This window comes from Mya arenaria, chromosome 6 (genome assembly GCF_026914265.1).
Source record: "Mya arenaria isolate MELC-2E11 chromosome 6, ASM2691426v1".
Taxonomy (NCBI): domain Eukaryota; kingdom Metazoa; phylum Mollusca; class Bivalvia; order Myida; family Myidae; genus Mya; species Mya arenaria.
Genome location: NC_069127.1, coordinates 54,677,984 through 54,697,202, shown reverse-complemented (window position 1 = coordinate 54,697,202; position 19,219 = coordinate 54,677,984). Strand labels below are relative to the sequence as shown.

The window sequence follows — 19,219 nt, the reverse complement described above, 5'->3', positions numbered from 1 at the left end:
GATATTAAAGCGATGACAATATTTTTTAAAATAGAAATAAATGTTTAATCAAGAAATATTTCAACAAGTTTGATTTGTTTTTATCCTTTACATGTACATATTTAGCAAACTAGCTTACGTATCATATCCGAGCTGTCGACATACGACCTTGGCAAAGTGTATGTCTATACCATCATCACAGATCGTACCCCATGTGCCATTGTGAAATACCTCAACACGTCCCTCTAACTGCGTTGCCCCGTTACGTAGTCTAATAGCATTTGCACCTATAGAAGAAAAAAAAACTTTTTAATTTCAATTCTGACGTGGCTTCTAAAAATTTAACATTTGATTGTGATAAGCTTCCGCAAGTTCCTCCTATTGCCGATTGACATTCGAATATAACTGGTGTCGATAGTGCCTGAAAAATGGAAATATTGCAATTATATTCCAGAGTGCCTATGATAAATGGAACATTCTAACAGGACTCGCAACCACTGCCCCTGAAGAAAATCATAATTACTACAATCGCCGCAATGCGACCAGGTTTTCAATGAGCGCAATTAAAAGGTTTGTTCAAGTTTAATCAGTGTTTAATAAGCATGGAGATATACATGGGTAACGATATGTTCTATATGCTTCTCTACGTTAAGACTAGATATCGCACCGATATCAAATACGCCTATGAATAGAATTGATAAAACAATCCATCGAAAGGTTCCTGAATTTAATATCAAATCAAATTCATATTTTATGAATATGGAATTCATTTCGCTTTATTGGCATGATGGTAAATTGGCATGTGCTTTGACTAGGAATGTAAGTGGTGACAAATTGATGGCTATGCATAACAGGGATGTCAATCAAGTAAAATACAAGCAGATCGTGCCACTGACCCTTAAAATTTTATACATATATACATTGGTCTTGCAGGGAGAAAATTTGTGCAATCTGCCAATGCATGGCCTGGTTACAGCTCGGAGAAGCCAACATACAAGACATTTTGAACAATGACCTTTATGTGACCTTGGACTTTGATCTATTGTTAGGTCCTTTAATCCGTGGACATGTTACAGCCCGGACTCATAATAACACAAGGAGGTTTTGGCATTTAGTGTGTTTATGATTTTTACCTACTGACATAGGTCTTGCACGCGGCATGCCAATTACCCGTGGCGAATATGCGTTATCTAAAAATCAACTTTAGCATGACCAAGCTACAGCCCGGATACAATATAAATTAGTGCATAACACTCGTCTAGCCACCGGACCCCATACGAACTTCAATTTAATTACATAGGTTTTCCTTCAGTCTTGGTAATATTTCACTTTTCATCAGTCAATATTGTACAAAATCCATTTTTTTAAAACACAATTCAGAACTGCCAACTGGTACAATCAATACGGTGAAATCTCCATTTCTATTTTAAGACACTTTGATATAACGGCCATGTTTTGACGCAAGGTTGGTATGTTAGATTCTATGTAGCGTTAAGCACATAGATATTGCCTGTGGTCTAAAGTAATCTTTTTATTTAACTGTAAGAAGTAATATATCGTCAGAATCACTGAATGAATTTGAAATATCAAATAGAAGTCTTAAATCAGTTCTTATATCGTAGATTAAATAGATGTTTTAAGTCACCTTTCATTTTTTTCAATTTGGCAAATATCTTACTAGCCTTATTGATCTTGATGGATTGTCAAAATGGTTTTTTGATTATAATACATGTACATTTGTATATTTTTATTTTTTTTATTTTTCAATGTTTACAATTGAATTATCATGATGATTTCTGACTAAATGTCAAAGCCAATGCACATATTTGAAAGAAAGTAATTATTTTGGTACATTTTAAAGCCCATCATTAGAATAACATACATTCTATAACTAAGACTACTAGTTCATAATACTATCCTAAATCCTTCTTTCAAACATCTTGCTTTAGCTAGATTAAATATTTTATGATATTTTTAATGGGAGCGTTTTGATATCCAAATGGTCAAATATGTTCCTTAAGAGTTGACTTTCTTAAGTTTGCATTTTTATATGAAACATTCGCATTGCCTTCTATGTTTTTCCTATAAATCGGTAACATTCACGATAGTACTTACTACAGTTTCTAAATTATTTATTATGCTTGTACCCTGTGTATGCTTGATTGATGTATGAACTGTACTTATTTTTAATATATTTTTATTGTACTCTTTAGAAACGGAAAAATAAAAGGTGATATATACTACATGTAACTCCGACATCTTGATTATGTCCGCAGTTGTGCTGTCCCCATGGTCGTGACATACACATGTCGATCACAGTCTCGTTTCCTTGACAAGTAACATCGTCCAGCCAAATCTGACCACTGCCTGCACCGAAATAGGCATGCGAACGTAACGTCACATTGTCACTGAAATTAAGAATGGCTGATACATTAAATTTTAGAAATGCGATATTTTTATCATTGACTCTTTGCACTCATGAACTATGCAAATGATTAAAAAGTGTTTTTGTTACACAATCACTTTAAATGCTCAATGCATAAAGACACTCACTTGATTCTGATTCCTGGAATGCAATTCATTTTGCATTTGTGTATCCCATACTTCCAATAAATTTGGAAACTATTGGCATGAACACGTGATAGAAGCAAAGAAAAAGAATTTTACTAAGGTAATAAAATGCTTAACCAAGAACTACCTCTGTTTTGTTTTGATTAAATCATTTATCTATTTAGTAAAATAACATACGTAGCATATACGAGCTGTCGGCACACGACCTTGGCAAAGTTTGTGTCTATGCCATCCCCACAGACGGAACCCCATGTTCCATTGTGAAGTACTTCAACACGTCCCTCTAATTGCGTTGTACCGTTACGTAGTCTGATAGCACGTGAATCTGAAGAAATAAAAATTTGAATTCGATCATATCGTGGCTTTTAAAATGTCAACATTCCATTGTGAAAAGCTACCGCAAGATCCTCTGCATGCCGTTTGGTAGTCGAATAGAACTGGTGTCGATAGTGCCTGAAAAAAGGAAATATTGAATTAAATTCTAGTATAGCTATGACAGTTCTAAAATTATAAAAGGACTCGCAACCATTGTGTAAAAAACATATTTACTAGATATGCTGCAATGCGACCAGGTTTTCAATTTACGATTTTAGAAGATTTTTGGAAATCGAACGAATAATTTATAGGCCTACAAATGGACATGGGTTAACACTTTGCCCTAGTACTCTCAACAATTATACCTAAATCAAAACATATAAAATAATGCAGGTGGGCAAGGGTAACAATTGTTCAATGACCAAACATAAATTTGAAAGAAATTCATGGTTTTGTTCCATTTGGCGATAATTCAAGATTTCGGTTTTTATCTTGTACAAAATTATATTTGAACCATCAAAGGGAACGGAAACTCAGATTTGTTTTGATCCTCATATTGAACAGAAGGTTAAACACTACACTTTATTTTCAAATTCAACACACTTAAAAAACTTTTGGGTGTTTAATACATGAACATTTATTAGATGTGTGTGGCTTTCGATTATTTTACATTTTAAGTTTTACATTTTAACTCAAATAACATACTTGTTTGCAAGATAAATCACATTTATTAATTGTATATGGACTGTCTTTATCACAGTGAAATTATGTGTTACAAAAGAAGTGTTGACATGTTGACTAATAAATATACTTTTAATGAATATATATTATTAAAAAGACATTCGAATTTATTCAATTATAAATTGAACATGTTATCAGTGTAATTGTAAAATTGACATTTAAACTTTAAATATTGCACCATCCTATTTGCATTCAGAACAATATCATTAAAATGATTTTAGAAAAACAATCAAAGCAAATGACAGATAATATAAAAATTTAACATTTTCGAGCATTTGACAACCATCATGATACAAGGTACAAGATACAAGTATCTTTATTTAAAGTTGGGTATATGCTTACAAGAAACATTATCCAAATGAGTTGTGTATGAGGGTATATGCTTATAAGAAACATTATCTAAATGAGCAATTTTCAGGCATGAACAACAAACATACATAAGATATCAAAACATAACAAAGACCTTGTGACCTGTAAATAAAAGTTCATAATTGTGAAATAGGTACAATAATGGAAACAAATATTTACAAAAGCCGTTTGTTAACATATGCATGCATACAATTACAAAAAGTAAGATGGATAAGAGCACAGTATACTGTGATAACATCAAGCAGTTGCCTTAGCTGTACATACACTCATCACACGACTGTTCCTCTACTTGACCTACCACTGGAAAATGGTTAGTTATTTCAATTAAAAGTATAAATTAAGTATGCTCGTTTACTTTTAAAACAGGAAAAATGTAAGTAGCATTATGTACATGGGAAATTCAGCAGTGTACAATGATTTGTAGTGTGTAAAAATGTTTCAAAAATGTAGCTTGCTAGAAAACGTCTTTGGAAAAAAATGCGAAGAGGCGATGCTTAATTTATAGTGTAATTTAAATACTACTAGATGTTGCTGAAATTATTAGGAACAGTAGCGTACAAAGGCATAGTTGCTCCAATGATTGGGTAAATTCCTACCTAAAGGTAACCATCCACATCTCTGTCCGGCCACCGTCCTGACAATGTCAGTACCTTCCACTGTGTAAGAATGTTAATTAAAAATTCCAAATCGTAGCACCTTAACAAATACTTGCCGAAAATACCCTCAAGTAGTTATATGTGTTCGACAGATGTTAATGATATATAAATTTGAAACAATGATAAATATATATTAGCCCTTGTTTTGTTTTTTTCATTTATTGAATTTTATTAATATTCACAATGCCTACTGAAATCTTTTCTGATATTTGAATGCCACATCTTGTTTAGTGGATGTAGGCCATCCCACTGAAAACACTCCTTTTCCGCGGAGACAAGAGATAAAAGATAATCAGCGGAACTCCTTATCATTCTCAATTTCTTCTTATGTATAAGTTATAAAAGCGTATTTGCACAGTTGGCATTAACTAGCGGGACCTGTCCAGGTGCGGCTCAGCATTCTAATTTCTAGGTAAGTTTAAGAGCACCTTATTTTCTTTGGGAGGCTATTCCACGGAGAGAGTTTTTTTCCGATATTTAGTTGTTCTTTCTGTTGGCTCATCTACAAAGTTTACATATCTGAGATTGAAATTACATGTCACAAACTCAACAAGGTTTTGAACATATTCTGGTGAATCACTGAGCATATATTTGTATGTTTCAATAGCGATGAATCATATGTAATGTTGGCAATTGAACTCATGCAGAATATTTTCGTAAGTTGAGGTGTACTCTTTAAAAGAAATTGTTAAAGCTATTTTCTATTATTTGATGGTACTGCTTCAAAAATGCCAAAACATTTAAAGTTAATAAGCTGTATATTTATTGATTTAAAAAATGCTTAGTTTTTGAAGATTATTCAGTTGCTTGGCTGTCGTTTTGCACATTGAAGAATTCTACGCATTATTTAAGGAATTAATTGTGGGGTTGATGTCATTTTCGTGGTATGAACGCAATTGGGCTGGTCTAAGAGTGTGGAGTCCGAAGGACTCCACGCGTACTTTGACCATATAACATATTGACCGTACATTTACATTTTTTGGACTGAAATACTATCCATAACTTAAATCCATTGTTCATTGAAGTAACCCGAAGTCAATATTTGAAGACAAATCACATGTATGCGTCACATGTATGCGAAAAAGGTATATGAACACTTTCGATACAATATGTATGTAAACCATTATCATTGACATAAATAAGCATAACATAGTTTTCAAGATCATATTACATAACATAAAGACTACAAAGGTGACACACCAATTCAAAATGATAAGGTTAATCAATTAAATACTAGACTAAATGCGAATGTTTAGAATAAGGTTTCAATTATTGTACGAGAATGTTGAGTCTACAATAAATAACATAGTAGTATAACCAGTAGCCGAATAATTAAACCTAATACTAACAAACCTCGGGTACAAGTTGGGAAAAACCCATCTAATTGGCCGACAGCTTGACATGTCCTTACAAGATCGCCATTAGTATGGATGTGACCTACTGCACATGTGTACGTAACTTTCATGTTGTATGCAATGGCTGCCCCAGAATCTTTGGAAGCGTCTTTTACGTCCGGTACAGAGCACGCTTCTGTGAAAACGAATATATAACAAACAATAACACTTCAATTGCAACGTTGTACTTACTCTTGAAATCTTTACAAGGACTTTAACAGATTGCATGTTAACAACATTATCTATTTATTTTGTTCAAATGGATTTGTTTAATTTATGTGATTGCATAAACACTATACGACAGCAGAAAGTCTCATTTGAAATACATTCAAGCTTACTATGATTTAATTTGAACTGCATTATCTTTATTTATAGTAAAAGTCAGTACCGCCTGTTGTCTGTTCAATTTATGTTATTAAATAATTTTTTCTGATATTGCCTTAGTGCCTCTAAAAAGAAGCTTCGTAACTATTTTGATCACTATTTGTTCAATTTTTAAATAACGAACGTAACGTCATTTCGGAATTAAAGTCGTCGAAATTGCGTCCAGACTTATTGCGCTGATGTTTGAGTTTGACTTGAGAAACGGTAAAACTTTAAAAACAAGTCAATGAAAGTATGATATTTTCATTGTTTCAAGTAATGAAAACTCAATTTTATTTCACTGTTAAATCTCTAAAAACTATCGAAAAACATGATAAAGAACAATTGTGCAACATAGCAATAAAATCTGTAACGGAATTTATCAATTCATTAAAAGATTCAATAGTAAGGTTGTTGAACTTGGGTCAATTGAAGTTATTGAATACAACTACAACTACTACTAATACTACTACTACTACTAATACTACTACTACTACTACTACTACTACTACTACTACTACTACTACTACTACTACTACTACTACTACTACTACTACTACTACTACTACTACTACTACTACTACTACTACTACTACTACTACTATACAACTACTACGACTACTACTAATAGACCAACAACAACAATAACTACTTCTACTACTACTACTACTACTACTACTACTACTACTACTACTACTACTACTACTACTACTACTACTACTACTACTACTACTACTACTACTACTACTACTACTACTACTTCGACTACTTCTACTACTACAACTACTACCACTACCTACCTACTACTACTACTACTACAACTACTACTACTACTACTACTACTACTACTACTACTACTACTACTACTACTACTACTACTACTACTACTACTTCTACTACTACTACTACTACTACTACTACTACTACTACTACTACTACTACTACTACTACTACTACTACTACTACTACTACTACTACTACTACTACTACTACTAGTAATAATAATAATAATAATAATAATAATTATAATAATAATAATAATTATACAGCAACTGCTACTACTACTTCTACTACTACTACTACTACTACTACTACTACTACTACTACTACTACTACTACTACTACTACTACTACTACTATAGCAACTTCTTCTACTACTACTACTACTACTACTACTACTACTACTACTACTACTACTACTACTACTACTACTACTACTACTACTACTACTACTACTACTACTACTTCTACTACTACTACTACTACTACTACTACTACTACTACTACTACTACTACTACTACTACTACTACTACTACTACTACTACTACTACTACTACTATTTCTTCTTCTTCTCCTTCTACTACTTCTACTACTTCTCCTACTTCTACTTCTACTACTACTACTTCTACTATTGATATTACTACTTCTACTACTACTACTACTACTACTACTACTACTACTACTACTACTACTACTACTACTACTACTACTACTACTACTACTACTATTTCTTCTTCTTCTACCACTACTTCTACTACTACTACTACTACTACTACTACTACTACTACTACTACTACTACTACTACTACTACTACTACTACTACTACTACTACTACTACTACTACTACTACTACTGCTACTACTACTACTACTACTACTACTACTACTACTACTACTACTTCTACTACATCTACCTACCTACTACTACTTCTACTACTACTACTACTACTATTACTACCACTACTTCTACTATTATTTCCTCTACTATTATTTCTGACTAAATGTCAAAGCCAATGCACAAATTTGATAGAAATTTATCCATTTGGCCATCATAGGTCTACATACAATCTTTTACTAATACTACTAGTTCATGGGAGATTTTTAGAAATCATACTTTTAAACATTTTTGTTTCGCTTTTTGAATATGTCATGTTTTATATGCGATTATTTTGATCTCCGAGTTGTAATTAATGTTCTTTTAGTATTCACTATGTTATGCTTGTATTGTTATATAAAACATGCACATTCCCTTTTATTGCCTCACCCTTTAAGATTCATTCGCATTTTTGATTGTACTGTATTGTATCTAATTGTTTGAATATGTTTGTATGCTATCTTTGATTGATTTATGTATGTACATATTTTTACATTATGCATATGTCTACAAAAACGAAGAAGTGAATGGTGATTTTTACTACATATAACTCCAACATCTTCCCCATGTCCACAGTTGTGCTGTCCCCAAGGTTTGAACATACACAAGTCGATTGAAATCTCGTTTCCTTGGCACACAACATCGTCCAGCCAAATCGGGCCATTACCTGCACCGAAATCGGTATCCGAAAGTACCGCCACATTGTCCCTGGAATTGAAGTCTGATTAATACATATTTTTATGATAACATTGCAATTTCATTGATATTTGCCCTTTCTACTCATTATATATGCAACTTATTATGATATTTTAAAAACGACCCTTTGCTCCAGACTGCCAATAAATTTTGAACTTTCACATGAATAATAATTTAAAGGGAAGATATTTTTTTTTTAAAACAATAAATGACCAATAAATTTATTAACAGTTTCTTTATCACTTACGAATTAAGCAAAATAACTTACGTATTATATCCGAGCTGTCGACATACGACCTTGGCAAAGTTTATGTCTGTATGATCATCACAGATTGTACCCCATGTTCCATTGTGGAGTACTTCAACACGACCCTCATATTGCGTTTCACCGTTACGTAGTCTTATAGCATGTGAACCTTAAGAAAGAAAACATGAATTTCAATCATAATCGTGGTTTTTAAAATGTAAACATTCCATTGTGAAAAGCTTACCGCAAGATCCTCCACATGGCCGTTTGGTAGTCGAATAAAACTGGTGTTAATAGTTTCTGCTGCAAAATGGAAATATTGAAATAAAATTTTAGTATGACTATGACAGTTCCAAAATTCTAATATAACTCGCAACCAATGTGCCAAAAGGAAAACATATTAATTAGACATTCTGCAATGCGACGAGGTTTTCAAATTACGCTTTTAAAAGGATTTTGCAAATTAAACGAGTGGTTAATAGGAATACAAATTGACAAAAGTAACACTATGCCATAGGACTCTCAACAGGTAAATGAAAGGCTGTTGAAAAAAATATCAAAGTATTTTATTTATATGGAACTCGTTGCGTTTTATTAGCAGTGTGCTTTAAACATGAATGTAAGGCAATCAGATTGATATCCATAACGGGAATGTTAAACAAGTGAAATACAATAAAGGTTTAACAATGACACTTAAAGTGTGGCCTTGGCTTTAGACCTCCAAACATGGGATAATTTCTACTATCGCTCAATGCACGGCCAACTTTCAGTCCGAAGAGGCCAAATTTAAAGGAATTTTGACCAATGACCCTTAAGTGTGACATTGACCTTCTGACATGGTTCTAACTCGCGACTACCCGACTTTTCGTGGTTAACATTAGTGCACATTTATTCATTACGTTCATTTTGTTCAATTTCGGAAGTCATCTTTGACGCCATATTGAGCTTGGTATGGTCAACATGTTCTTTAATTACTTAAAGGTACCATTATTCGATGCTAACAGGTACAAAGCGATAATTTCTGACCACATATAAATTTGAAAGAAACTCATCATTTGGGTTAATTTGGCAGCCATCTTAGAGCTTGATTTTTATCATGTCCAAACTGATATTTGAACGGTTAAAGTAAACTGAAATTCTGATTTGTACTGATCAGTAAATTGAACAAATGGTTAAACTGAACATTACTTCTTCGAATCCAACACACTTAAAATAAACGATTAGTGTTAAATTAATGAATTTTACTTTTTAATATTTACATTTTAAATCAAATAACAAACTTGTTTGCAAACTAAAGCACTTTATTTAGTCATTATGGAATGTCTTAATCACAGTAAAAACATGAGTTACAAAAGAAGTTTTGATAGCGTGAGTATTCAAGATAATTGTGTTGATGCATTTTTACTACAGGACAACTTTAGATATCAAACTTTGCATAACTCCGTCAATTTAGGTAAAAATACAATTGATAATGAATTCAGTAAGTTAACAATTTTATTTGAAAAAACGAACACTTACAATTAAAATGTTGCCCTATCCTGTTTTATTCAAAACAATATCATTAAGATAATTTCTGAAAAACAATCAAAGCAAGTGGTAATTAAATAAATGATCGGACTTTTTCAAACATTTGGCAACTATCTGGATACAAGATACAAGATACAAGAACCATTATTGAAAGTCGGGTACATGCTTACAACGAGCTATTTTTCGACATGATCTACGAACATACATACAAATAAAAACATAACGAAGATATGGTGACCTGGATAAAAAAGCATACAGTTTTAAATAGATACTATATTGGAACATGTATTTACAAAAGCCGTCTCTTATTATAATCATGAATGCATTTACAAAACGTAAGATTAGAACACTGTATACTGTGATAAATAAAATAGTTTTTGCGGCTGTATGGACAGAGGACACGCGCAAGGTTCCGTAAGTTGACCTACTACTTTAAATGTTTAGTTCTTATAGGAGTACACAATAAGAAACATCGTCTATTTTTAAACAGCAAAATTGTAAGTAGTATTATGTACAAGGGAATTACAGCATGGTAGAGTGATGTGTAGTTAGTTAAAATGTTATAAATAATTAAAATGTTATAAATAGTTTAGCTTTTTAGTAAACGTTTTTTGGAAGTATTGCTAAGAGGAGATACAGTCCAAACTCGTTAGTCGACTTTGTCGGGACCTAGGGAATAAACATTCGACACATCCGAAATACAAAAAGTATAACCAATCCTAACACATATGTGTTTGATACATGTCCGACATCCAACTTGAATAGAACGGTGTGTTTACGGTCGTGAAAACAGCAAACGTATTATTTAAAAATAAAGTGATACAAAAATGAATTATTTGTGCCAAATTAATTTTATTCACGTTTACGGATTACACAAATCAAATATTAAACCACAATTGCATTCACTTGTATATTGTAAGACAACTGTAAAGCACATATGTTATGCCCGTTTGTTTTCTACATGCAGTGAAGAGAAATAACCTCGTCACGTAACTTCGTCAATAAACTCTGTAATCAAAAACACCTTTAATTATTCACTCTTAGTAACCCATAAACCTCAATTATGAAAGTTTGTTATTTTGACACGCACGGTAATTTAGCGACAAACCTCCATGATAACTTTCGCACCTACATCTCGATCTACAGTTCGACATAAGAGACAAGAAAAATGTCTGAAATTCGACCACTGGGACTGAAATAGGAGGTCGACATAGCAAAAACATCGAGATAGGAGAATCGACACAAGCAAATTTAATTTATATAGAATAAGAAGGAATAAATTCTGGACCGGAGCAAAAAAGTCGACATAACCGAAAAATCGAGATATCCGACGTTGACATAGCGAGTTTGCAATGTACTTCATTTTAACATGTAATTTAAATACTATTAGATTTTTCTTATATTATCAAAAACAGTAGCGTACAAAGGCAAGGTTGCTTCTATGATTGGGTCAATTCTACCTACAAGTTACTATCCAAATCTTTGCTCGGGCACCGTCCTGACAACATCAGCACCTACCACTGTGTTAGAATTTTAATTAAAAATGTCATATAGTAAAATCTCAACAAATACTTGCCGAAAACAAACCACAAGCAGTTGAACGTGATAAAACAATCCATCGAAAGGTTCCTGAATTTAATATCAAATCAAATTCATATTTTATGAATATGGAATTCATTTCGCTTTATTGGCATGATGGTAAATTGGCATGTGCTTTGACTAGGAATGTAAGTGGTGACAAATTGATGGCTATGCATAACAGGGATGTCAATCAAGTAAAATACAAGCAGATCGTGCCACTGACCCTTAAAATTTTATACATATATACATTGGTCTTGCAGGGAGAAAATTTGTGCAATCTGCCAATGCATGGCCTGGTTACAGCTCGGAGAAGCCAACATACAAGACATTTTGAACAATGACCTTTATGTGACCTTGGACTTTGATCTATTGTTAGGTCCTTTAATCCGTGGACATGTTACAGCCCGGACTCATAATAACACAAGGAGGTTTTGGCATTTAGTGTGTTTATGATTTTTACCTACTGACATAGGTCTTGCACGCGGCATGCCAATTACCCGTGGCGAATATGCGTTATCTAAAAATCAACTTTAGCATGACCAAGCTACAGCCCGGATACAATATAAATTAGTGCATAACACTCGTCTAGCCACCGGACCCACCGGACCCCATACGAACTTCAATTTAATTACAGTAGGTTTTCCTTCAGTCTTGGTAATATTTCACTTTTCATCAGTCAATATTGTACAAAATCCATTTTTTTAAAACACAATTCAGAACTGCCAACTGGTACAATCAATACGGTGAAATCTCCATTTCTATTTTAAGACACTTTGATATAACGGCCATGTTTTGACGCAAGGTTGGTATGTTAGATTCTATGTAGCGTTAAGCACATAGATATTGCCTGTGGTCTAAAGTAATCTTTTTATTTAACTGTAAGAAGTAATATATCGTCAGAATCACTGAATGAATTTGAAATATCAAATAGAAGTCTTAAATCAGTTCTTATATCGTAGATTAAATAGATGTTTTAAGTCAACTTTCATTTTTTTCAATTTGGCAAATATCTTACTAGCCTTATTGATCTTGATGGATTGTCAAAATGGTTTTTTGATTATAATACATGTACATTTGTATATTTTTATTTTTTTTATTTTTCAATGTTTACAATTGAATTATCATGATGATTTCTGACTAAATGTCAAAGCCAATGCACATATTTGAAAGAAAGTAATTATTTTGGTACATTTTAAAGCCCATCATTAGAATAACATACATTCTATAACTAAGACTACTAGTTCATAATACTATCCTAAATCCTTCTTTCAAACATCTTGCTTTAGCTAGATTAAATATTTTATGATATTTTTAATGGGAGCGTTTTGATATCCAAATGGTCAAATATGTTCCTTAAGAGTTGACTTTCTTAAGTTTGCATTTTTATATGAAACATTCGCATTGCCTTCTATGTTTTTCCTATAAATCGGTAACATTCACGATAGTACTTACTACAGTTTCTAAATTATTTATTATGCTTGTACCCTGTGTATGCTTGATTGATGTATGAACTGTACTTATTTTTAATATATTTTTATTGTACTCTTTAGAAACGGAAAAATAAAAGGTGATATATACTACATGTAACTCCGACATCTTGATTATGTCCGCAGTTGTGCTGTCCCCATGGTCGTGACATACACATGTCGATCACAGTCTCGTTTCCTTGACAAGTAACATCGTCCAGCCAAATCTGACCACTGCCTGCACCGAAATAGGCATGCGAACGTAACGTCACATTGTCACTGAAATTAAGAATGGCTGATACATTAAATTTTAGAAATGCGATATTTTTATCATTGACTCTTTGCACTCATGAACTATGCAAATGATTAAAAAGTGTTTTTGTTACACAATCACTTTAAATGCTCAATGCATAAAGACACTCACTTGATTCTGATTCCTGGAATGCAATTCATTTTGCATTTGTGTATCCCATACTTCCAATAAATTTGGAAACTATTGGCATGAACACGTGATAAAAGCAAAGAAAAAGAATTTTACTAAGGTAATAAAATGCTTAACCAAGAACTACCTCTTTTTTGTTTTGATTAAATCATTTATCTATTTAGTAAAATAACATACGTAGCATATCCGAGCTGTCGGCACACGACCTTGGCAAAGTTTGTGTCTATACCATCCCCACAGACGGAACCCCATGTTCCATTGTGAAGTACTTCAACACGTCCCTCTAATTGCGTTGTACCGTTACGTAGTCTGATAGCACGTGAATCTGAAGAAATAAAAATTTGAATTCGATCATATCGTGGCTTTTAAAATGTCAACATTCCATTGTGAAAAGCTACCGCAAGATCCTCTGCATGCCGTTTGGTAGTCGAATAGAACTGGTGTCGATAGTGCCTGAAAAAAGGAAATATTGAATTAAATTCTAGTATAGCTATGACAGTTCTAAAATTATAAAAGGACTCGCAACCATTGTGTAAAAAACATATTTACTAGATATGCTGCAATGCGACCAGGTTTTCAATTTACGATTTTAGAAGATTTTTGGAAATCGAACGAATAATTTATAGGCCTACAAATGGACATGGGTTAACACTTTGCCCTAGTACTCTCAACAATTATACCTAAATCAAAACATATAAAATAATGCAGGTGGGCAAGGGTAACAATTGTTCAATGACCAAACATAAATTTGAAAGAAATTCATGGTTTTGTTCCATTTGGCGATAATTCAAGATTTCGGTTTTTATCTTGTACAAAATTATATTTGAACCATCAAAGGGAACGGAAACTCAGATTTGTTTTGATCCTCATATTGAACAGAAGGTTAAACACTACACTTTATTTTCAAATTCAACACACTTAAAAAACTTTTGGGTGTTTAATACATGAACATTTATTAGATGTGTGTGGCTTTCGATTATTTTACATTTTAAGTTTTACATTTTAACTCAAATAACATACTTGTTTGCAAGATAAATCACATTTATTAATTGTATATGGACTGTCTTTATCACAGTGAAATTATGTGTTACAAAAGAAGTGTTGACATGTTGACTAATAAATATACTTTTAATGAATATATATTATTAAAAAGACATTCGAATTTATTCAATTATAAATTGAACATGTTATCAGTGTAATTGTAAAATTGACATTTAAACTTTAAATATTGCACCATCCTATTTGCATTCAGAACAATATCATTAAAATGATTTTAGAAAAACAATCAAAGCAAATGACAGATCATATAAAAATTTAACATTTTCGAGCATTTGACAACCATCATGATACAAGGTACAAGATACAAGTATCTTTATTTAAAGTTGGGTATATGCTTACAAGAAACATTATCCAAATGAGTTGTGTATGAGGGTATATGCTTATAAGAAACATTATCTAAATGAGCAATTTTCAGGCATGAACAACAAACATACATAAGATATCAAAACATAACAAAGACCTTGTGACCTGTAAATAAAAGTTCATAATTGTGAAATAGGTACAATAATGGAAACAAATATTTACAAAAGCCGTTTGTTAACATATGCATGCATACAATTACAAAAAGTAAGATGGATAAGAGCACAGTATACTGTGATAACATCAAGCAGTTGCCTTAGCTGTACATACACTCATCACACGACTGTTCCTCTACTTGACCTACCACTGGAAAATGGTTAGTTATTTCAATTAAAAGTATAAATTAAGTATGCTCGTTTACTTTTAAAACAGGAAAAATGTAAGTAGCATTATGTACATGGGAAATTTAGCAGTGTACAATGATTTGTAGTGTGTAAAAATGTTTCAAAAATGTAGCATGCTAGAAAACGTCTTTGGAAAAAAATGCGAAGAGGCGATGCTTAATTTATAGTGTAATTTAAATACTACTAGATGTTGCTGAAATTATTAGGAACAGTAGCGTACAAAGGCATAGTTGCTCCAATGATTGGGTAAATTCCTACCTAAAGGTAACCATCCACATCTCTGTCCGGCCACCGTCCTGACAATGTCAGTACCTTCCACTGTGTAAGAATGTTAATTAAAAATTCCAAATCGTAGCACCTTAACAAATACTTGCCGAAAATACCCTCAAGTAGTTATATGTGTTCGACAGATGTTAATGATATATAAATTTGAAACAATGATATATATATATTAGCCCTTGTTTTGTTTTTTTCATTTATTGAATTTTATTAATATTCACAATGCCTACTGAAATCTTTTCTGATATTTGAATGCCACATCTTGTTTAGTGGATGTAGGCCATCCCACTGAAAACACTCCTTTTCCGCGGAGACAAGAGATAAAAGATAATCAGCGGAACTCCTTATCATTCTCAATTTCTTCTTACGTATAAGTTATAAAAGCGTATTTGCACAGTTGGCATTAACTAGCGGGACCTGTCCAGGTGCGGCTCAGCATTCTAATTTCTAGGTAAGTTTAAGAGCACCTTATTTTCTTTGGGAGGCTATTCCACGGAGAGAGTTTTTTCCGATATTTAGTTGTTCTTTCTGTTGGCTCATCTACAAAGTTTACATATCTGAGATTGAAATTACATGTCACAAACTCAACAAGGTTTTGAACATATTCTGGTGAATCACTGAGCATATATTTGTATGTTTCAATAGCGATGAATCATATGTAATGTTGGCAATTGAACTCATGCAGAATATTTTCGTAAGTTGAGGTGTACTCTTTAAAAGAAATTGTTAAAGCTATTTTCTATTATTTGATGGTACTGCTTCAAAAATGCCAAAACATTTAAAGTTAATAAGCTGTATAATTATTGATTTAAAAAATGCTTAGTTTTTGAAGATTATTCAGTTGCTTGGCTGTCGTTTTGCACATTGAAGAATTCTACGCATTATTTAAGGAATTAATTGTGGGGTTGATGTCATTTTCGTGGTATGAACGCAATTGGGCTGGTCTAAGAGTGTGGAGTCCGAAGGACTCCACGCGTACTTTGACCATATAACATATTGACCGTACATTTACATTTTTTGGACTGAAATACTATCCATAACTTAAATCCATTGTTCATTGAAGTAACCCGAAGTCAATATTTGAAGACAAATCACATGTATGCGTCACATGTATGCGAAAAAGGTATATGAACACTTTCGATACAATATGTATGTAAACCATTATCATTGACATAAATAAGCATAACATAGTTTTCAAGATCATATTACATAACATAAAGACTACAAAGGTGACACACCAATTCAAAATGATAAGGTTAATCAATTAAATACTAGACTAAATGCGAATGTTTAGAATAAGGTTTCAATTATTGTACGAGAATGTTGAGTCTACAATAAATAACATAGTAGTATAACCAGTAGCCGAATAATTAAACCTAATACTAACAAACCTCGGGTACAAGTTGGGAAAAACCCATCTAATTGGCCGACAGCTTGACATGTCCTTACAAGATCGCCATTAGTATGGATGTGACCTACTGCACATGTGTACGTAACTTTCATGTTGTATGCAATGGCTGCCCCAGAATCTTTGGAAGCGTCTTTTACGTCCGGTACAGAGCACGCTTCTGTGAAAACGAATATATAACAAACAATAACACTTCAATTGCAACGTTGTACTTACTCTTGAAATCTTTACAAGGACTTTAACAGATTGCATGTTAACAACATTATCTATTTATTTTGTTCAAATGGATTTGTTTAATTTATGTGATTGCATAAACACTATACGACAGCAGAAAGTCTCATTTGAAATACATTCAAGCTTACTATGATTTAATTTGAACTGCATTATCTTTATTTATAGTAAAAGTCAGTACCGCCTGTTGTCTGTTCAATTTATGTTATTAAATAATTTTTTCTGATATTGCCTTAGTGCCTCTAAAAAGAAGCTTCGTAACTATTTTGATCACTATTTGTTCAATTTTTAAATAACGAACGTAACGTCATTTCGGAATTAAAGTCGTCGAAATTGCGTCCAGACTTATTGCGCTGATGTTTGAGTTTGACTTGAGAAACGGTAAAACTTTAAAAACAAGTCAATGAAAGTATGATATTTTCATTGTTTCAAGTAATGAAAACTCAATTTTATTTCACTGTTAAATCTCTAAAAACTATCGAAAAACATGATAAAGAACAATTGTGCAACATAGCAATAAAATCTGTAACGGAATTTATCAATTCATTAAAAGATTCAATAGTAAGGTTGTTGAACTTGGGTCAATTGAAGTTATTGAATACAACTACAACTACTACTAATACTACTATTACTACTACTACTACTACTACTACTACTACTACTACTACTACTACTACTACTACTACTACTACTACTACTACTACTACTACTACTACTACTACTACTACTACTACTACTACTACTATTACTACTACTACTACTACTATACAACTACTACGACTACTACTAATAGACCAACAACAACAATAACTACTTCTACTACTACTACTACTACTACTACTACTACTACTACTACTACTACTACTACTACTACTACTACTACTACTACTACTACTACTACTACTACTACTACTACTACTACTACTACTACTTCGACTACTTCTACTACTACAACTACTACCACTACCTACCTACTACTACTACTACTACAACTACTACTACTACTACTACTACTACTACTACTACTACTACTACTACTACTACTACTACTACTACTACTACTTCTACTACTACTACTACTACTACTACTACTACTACTACTACTACTACTACTACTACTACTACTACTACTACTACTACTACTACTACTACTACTAGTAATAATAATAATAATAATAATAATAATTATAATAATAATAATAATTATACAGCAACTGCTACTACTACTTCTACTACTACTACTACTACTACTACTACTACTACTACTACTACTACTACTACTACTACTACTACTACTACTACTACTATAGCAACTTCTTCTACTACTATTACTAATACTACTACTACTACTACTACTAGTACTACTACTACTACTACTACTACTACTACTACTATTACTACTACTACTACTACTACTACTACTACTACTACTACTACTACTACTACTTCTACTACTACTACTACTACTACTACTACTACTACTACTACTACTACTACTACTACTACTACTACTACTACTACTACTACTATTTCTTC

At 32.4% G+C, this 19,219-nt stretch overlaps 1 protein-coding gene across 1 annotated transcript in view; it reads right to left on the bottom strand.

Moving 5' to 3' along the window:
- The window catches only part of LOC128237901 (neurogenic locus notch homolog protein 1-like), a 171,427-nt gene that overhangs the window by 48,454 nt on the left and 103,754 nt on the right, over positions 1-19,219 (bottom strand). The window contains exons 13-21 of the mRNA XM_052953479.1: positions 17,436-17,612; positions 14,180-14,327; positions 13,673-13,839; positions 9,008-9,155; positions 8,585-8,751; positions 5,985-6,161; positions 2,728-2,875; positions 2,221-2,387; positions 119-266 (exon numbers count right to left, since the gene is read on the bottom strand). Of these exons, the coding sequence (XP_052809439.1) occupies positions 119-266; positions 2,221-2,387; positions 2,728-2,875; positions 5,985-6,161; positions 8,585-8,751; positions 9,008-9,155; positions 13,673-13,839; positions 14,180-14,327; positions 17,436-17,612 (1,447 nt within the window). The remainder of the gene's footprint in view (positions 1-118; positions 267-2,220; positions 2,388-2,727; positions 2,876-5,984; positions 6,162-8,584; positions 8,752-9,007; positions 9,156-13,672; positions 13,840-14,179; positions 14,328-17,435; positions 17,613-19,219) is intronic.